This window comes from Saccostrea cucullata, unplaced genomic scaffold (assembly GCF_032062105.1).
Source record: "Saccostrea cucullata isolate Sc308-1 unplaced genomic scaffold, CSIRO_AGI_Scuc_v1 ctg765, whole genome shotgun sequence".
NCBI classification, from domain to species: Eukaryota; Metazoa; Mollusca; class Bivalvia; order Ostreida; family Ostreidae; genus Saccostrea; species Saccostrea cuccullata.
In genome coordinates, this window is record NW_026932784.1 from 356,153 (window position 1) to 362,621 (window position 6,469).

At 34.7% G+C, this 6,469-nt stretch overlaps 1 protein-coding gene across 1 annotated transcript; it reads right to left on the reverse strand.

Moving 5' to 3' along the window:
• Positions 1-1,348: 1,348 nt before the first annotated feature.
• LOC134236152 (kelch-like protein 24) lies at positions 1,349-6,142 on the reverse strand. Its single transcript, XM_062718329.1, has 2 exons — positions 6,032-6,142; positions 1,349-3,164 (listed from the first exon to the last, which is right to left on the reverse strand). Exon 2 carries the CDS (start codon positions 3,147-3,149, stop codon positions 1,377-1,379), a length of 1,773 nt encoding a protein of 590 aa, XP_062574313.1. The 5' UTR covers positions 3,150-3,164; positions 6,032-6,142; the 3' UTR covers positions 1,349-1,376.
• Positions 6,143-6,469: the final 327 nt, after the last annotated feature.

Sequence of the window (6,469 nt, forward strand, 5' to 3'; positions counted from 1 at the left end):
AAATCAAAAACCGATGCACTATTCTATGTATCTTAGTGTAGTCTACTTGTGTGCCAAGTTATATTGAAATCAGACCAAAACTGTAGAAGGAGTAGCGTTTTAAAGGAATTTCACAGAAAATTCTATTTTTAGTAACCATGGCAACATCGTTCATCGAAATCAAAAATCGATGCACTATTCTATGTATCTTAGTGTAGTCTACTTGTGTGCCAAGTTATATTGAAATCAGACCAAAACTGTAGAAGGAGTAGCGTTTTTAAGGAATTCCACAGAAAATTCTATTTTGAGTAACCATGGCAACACCGTTCATCGAAATCAAAAACCGATGCACTATTCTATGTATCTTAGTGTAGTCTACTTGTGTGCCAAGTTATGCTGAAATCAAACTAAAATTGTAGGAGGAGTAGCGTTTTGAAAAATTGTTTACAGACGGACAGACAGACAGACGGACGGACGCCGGACGCATTACTATCGCATAAGCTCTTCTGGTCTCTGACCAGTAGAGCTAAAAAAAAATACAAGAAACAAAACAAATATGGGTATACTAATACAAGTATATACAACATTATATAAATGGATATCAAATTATTATATTAAAATTTTCTATACGAGAGACAGACATTAATTATGAAATTATCCCCATCTTAGTTTTTCAAGAAGTATGTTTCAACATCTTCATGAAAAAAATCAAACAAAGATACATTACAGGGATTACATATTTAGATTTAGAATATGCATATAATTCATATACAATAATACATATATATACACATACATGTATTACACTAAATTTAGAACCAGAAAAGAAATATGTATCACATAAACCATCCTGGTACAGCAACAGATATTTTATCAAATATATGATGTTTAAACTATGTAAAATATTTGTGTCATCAAGAAAGGCAAGACTGCAGCTAGATGTGACTAAATTAAGTTAGGATTAAAGGTAGGTTTGTTTCCTGTACCATTCCCCAAAAATCAAGGGTCCATAGGTCGGGAATTCTTTTTTTTTTGCATTGCTTATGAATGGTCAAACATCCCTGGACTGAATATGCCAGCAGGTGTTATATTTACAATGGACACCCAACATGGCACCCAAAATGGCTGCCTAGCCGCAGAAAACGAACTTCAGAAAGTTGTTGGGGGAAATCGTTGTTACAATAATGATTACTCTTCATATTTAAGGTAAATGTAAAGTAGGTTGAAATATTTTATGTCTCAAGTTAAGCTACAAGCTAATTTTTTTTTAATAAATGGAATCAGATGATTGATCAAACGCAGTTTTGAATGGGTCGGTCGGGTTACAGGAAACAAATATAATTTTTTTTTAGGCCTTATTCTTTTTAAATACAGACAGTCAGAATTTAGAATAATGTTCAGCTGTTGGCAAGGTTGCTGGTGCCTGCATTCAAATAATTTTCTCCAAGAATGACACGGACACATCCATAGGAATACATTGGAACAGGAATGGTCCCACACCTTTCCCAGACATTTTTCTCAGGATCAAAATACTCAATGATGTCAGTATACAAATCTGACTGTGCCCCTCTTCTCCTTCCACCAAAAGCATATAGTTTCTCATCCAGAACTGTAAGACTAACAAAGTCTCTTGGGCATGACATGTCTGGTAAAACATCCCAAGTTTTGTTGTCTGGATGGAATTTGAAGGAACCCTCTAGCCCAACAACATAAATGTAATTATTCAACACTGCTGCACTGACACACATGTCAGACGCAGGCAAGGACTGTTCTAACACCGTCCCCTGGCCCGTTTCAGTATCAAAGCATTGGACAGTGTTAGTCACCACCTCTTCTTGGTTTTTCCCTCCAAAAAGGAAAATACAGTTGGCATATGCCACATAACCCATGTTCTCCACAGGACTAGCTAGACTTCCATAAAACTTCCACTGCTTACTTCCAGGTTTCCAGACTTCCACAGAATGCAAAACACTGTCTTCATCAAATCCTCCCAAAACATAGATACTTTCATCCACTGGGGCCATAGCATGTCTTCGTCTGGGCTGTAATAGACTGGTTCCTCGAATCCAGGTTGCGAAGTCATAATCAAACTTCCAGAACTCTCCACTCCTCAAGCCTCCTGAAACATAGATGTCGTTACCCAGAACACATGCAGCAAATTCATTCCTTTTCTTGAAAGGCAGCTGTTTCAGAGCAAAAAATTCCCTGGAATCTGACTTGAAGCACTCAACATCATTACTCAATCCATCTGCAAGACGACCTCCAAGAAGGACAGCGACCTCTACATTTGCTGATGTTGTTGATGATCTTGGAGTGATCTGGTAAGAGGGCAGCATTGGTCTTCTGGCAGGAAGCAGGTGATAGATCATTGCATTTTCCATCAATTCCTTCCCCTCATCGTCTGCTAGGTATGGAGATTTTGCCACAACACTTGTGAGATAACTTCTTTTCATCTGAGGAAACTTAACACAGCTCAGTATCTTGAACACAGAATTTTTCCTTTTTTCTTTCTCTCCTTCAAAATCTAGCCACTTAATGGCAAACTCGAAAACCTGCTCTTCCCCATCACAGTCCAGTTTACTGTCAGAGAGAATATCTTTGATGCAATCTGCTGACAGCCTGCAGAAGTCCTCCTCCTGAGAAACAACTTTGAAATTCATGCACACATACTCCTTAGCATAGTTATATAAATGCTTATGAGCATGTGAATCAGCTAGTGTGAGTGCCACTAAGCAGTTATTCTCTGTCATGTGCAGACGGAAATGTCTCACACACAGATCAACTAAAGCTGTAACTTGAAACATACAGGATTGTCCAAAAAGTTCTTGTAGGATTAAAGAAGAAATATCTACCTTCCCAGTGTAAATGAAATGAAGTAGCTTCTCAAAAACATTTTCATCAACTTCCTTGATCTCTATACAAGTCTTCCTGCTCTCTTCCATACCAGACTCAAACATAGATTTAAAATAGGGGGAACCGGCAGCTAAAATGATCTTATGACAAGGAAAAGATTTCTGCCCAACTTGTAGTGTGACATCATTATAGCCCCCTTCTTTTCTGAAGTACTCAAAGTTTTTGATGAGGCTGCCAGAATGCTTCTCACTGGAATATGATGAGGAATCTTCCTCATCTTCTAACACTGATGAGCAGAAAGATTCAGTTCCATCCATACTCAGCCTGGAAATCTAAAAGTAAAAGAAAAGTATATTTACTTTTAAAGTACCCTGTAGTAACTTAATTCACTACTACATGTAGAGGAAGTTTTATACAGAGAAAAGTCTTTATACAGACCTATTTTTTTTTCTGTACAGCTACTTGAGAAGTGGGAGTGTTCTTAATCAGTTCAATAGATTTAAATTTTTACCTGAAGGGCTTGAACTCAACATGCTCATGTATAATGTTTTCATTAATTTTGTACATTTTATAAAACACAGGAAGTCATTTGATACTCAGTCATTATTCAGAAACAATTTTATACAGTACAGTAACTGTAGAAATTTTAGAATTAAAAGTACCTGAGTACTAGGAAGAAAAACAAACCAGTAAAAAATCACAAAAGTTACAAACACAAAATATACCTTTATCAATTCTAGATGAAATCTTAACTTTATTGGCCTGCAGAACATCTATTTACCATAGCAATATATGATTTTAAACTGTTTCAGTTGTGATCTGTTATCAATCATTATGTGAGAAAAAAAGCTGTAAATCAACTATTATTTGTGTCATCTTTTATTTGTAAATCGTCAATTTGAAATCAAACTGCGACAATTAATTTTCGCAACAGATAGGACATTCTATATAAACACAAAGCAAAATATTTGGTTCGCTGCGATTAATATTCCCAAGATAAAGTAGCGAAACTCGCAAATATTTCTTGCATATGAATAAAAGTTGGTTTACAGTACACACTGATTTATAAATAATGTTGTGCATATTATATAAGTTAACCAAGAAAACATTATAATATTTATAAATTTGAGAGTAAACAATTTTTTTTAAAAATAAATGCCTCTGCTGTGAAACTGCTCAAGTCAATCTGAAAAATGGCCATCTCAATTTGGTTATCATGGTTACTTTTTCAAAACATATTACATGTACATGAATCTTTAAAAAGACTTAGTGTTCCCTAATTCACAGTATTTAAATTAACAACTATTAAATCAATTAAGCCTTTGATACTATTTCTAAAAGTGGAAATAAAAGTAAATATGTAATTTGGTTAATAAAATAAAAGTTATATAAATATTGTTAAGAAGATCATCAACAAAAATATTTACATGTCATTGATAACTGTAGTATACTTTAAAATGTGGCTTCATATTTTATCGGCTTTGGTGCAGATATTGATGTGCTAATTCATGAATATTGCTACAAAGAAATCATATATAAATACAATATAAAGTGCAGAAGTGTGAACATCGTCGGAAACCCACGGGTGATCTCGTCTTTACTTATCACCCGTGGGCAAACTCGCCGAAAAATCGTCGTATGTAATTAATTATGCATGGGTCATTTGATTGGCCGCATCACAGAGTCGCGATGTGAAACAACGAATCACAGTTCACGATATGTATGCATGTTCGGCATTGCCAAAAACATGAAAAACTTAACATAGCTGATAAATCCACTCACTAGGGCATTTTGCAGTTAGAAAGAGGTACTCCTATAAAATATCTGACAGATATTAATGTCAGTGACCTGTACGAATTGACTTTCATTGTTTTAAATCAAACTTCGCATGTTTTAACGAGCGTCAAAATATTTACCATAAATAACAAAGTAATAAACAAATTTTTCAAAATTGAAGAGTTCCAACTTTCTGATTGGTTGACTAAAAACAACAAATTAGCATATTTTATGGGGATAATTCAGCTAGTTTGCCCACGGGTGATACGTAAAGACGAGATCACCCGTGGGTTTCCGACGATGAAGTGTAAAGTGCTGATGCATGAATACACCAACAACTCAAATGTCTCAATACCCAGTGATTGCACTAAATTTTGAATACCCTAATTCCCTAATCCCTAATAGGATCAGAATCTAATTAAAATTAGATCTTGGATCCACTCCAGTTTGATCGCCTCATTTTAATTAGATTGCCCTAATTCATGTACACACACAGTATTATTCTAAATGGGTGAACAGAATAAATGGCAAACGAGGTACACAAAGAAGATTATGGACTCTTTGTTAACAGGTAGATAGACAGGGCCATCAAGCTCTCTTCTAAGAATCTGATAAATCATAGGTACTCCCCATGTAAATCTGTCATTGACGAAATATATACCCCATCTATACTATAAAATCATTTTATAGTATAGAGGGGGTAGACCTATATATATACTTATATTTTGTCATTTACAGATTTACACGGGGAGCGCCTATGTGTCTGAGTATGTGATATATGGATCAATCCTTCTAAACTAGGACACCCCCCCTCCCTGAATAGGATCAATATATATACGGTATTGTTACACCTCTTTCCAATGTCATAGTTATTAGCCCCTTCACGGTAACTGCAGTACTACTCTTTTGCAGGGCAAAAAATTAACGTTTGGCGAAGTTTTTGTTGAGTGATAATTAAATGACGTATATATTTAACAATTACTTTTAGGTCATATTTCATCAAACTATATCATTTTGCCCTGCAAAAGAGCGAGCAGTACCGAAGTTACCATGAAAGTCATATAGATAAATTAAATGTTAATCATGGTAATTATCATCTGATTATAAAAGTTTTCAGTATCACTCACCATGTTGACTGTACATAGTGCATAGCGTGATATTATCAAGGAAAATGGAAAGTCCCCAATAAGAGAGATTCCTCTATCAATGACATCTTCTTTTGAGCTAGTGCATATTAACCGACTCCTAGTATTCAGTAAGCACAGTCACTTATGCACAGTACGTGATTATCATACAGGCAAAAAATTGACAGCTGACAGTTACTGTTTAATAGACATAATAGCATAATGGTGGTCATTCGTGGATAAAAAATATACTATACTCTTTAAAACTTTTAATACAAAGTTATACTAGTTTTACTTACTTCATATGATTGTTTTAAAAACTGCTGGAAAACTAAGAAAAGTGAAATTTAGAATATTTCTAAGAACTCAAGATTTTCCTTGTTAATCCTGGTTGTCATCCCGATCCCGATAAGTTTATGACGGTAGCGGTAACCAGACAGTTCGACCTAGCGACAGTTCGTTCCCCCTTTTTTTCTTTTAATGTGTTTTCCAACGAGCATACTGTCAGTAGGCTCCTAGTCAATAATGAATGACAGTATAGCATATAAAAAATCATATATTTTATATTCAATAAGGAAAAATTATCGTGTATTATTTTCAGTTTCTTTTTTTTTTTCTTTTTTTTTTTGGCATGATATTTTTTTTATTGTTCAACTTTATTATTTTTTTAAATCTGGCGGAAAACTGTCTGTACAGCTAGCGCTGGTGAGCAGGTTCTAAAAATAATGAAATTATGA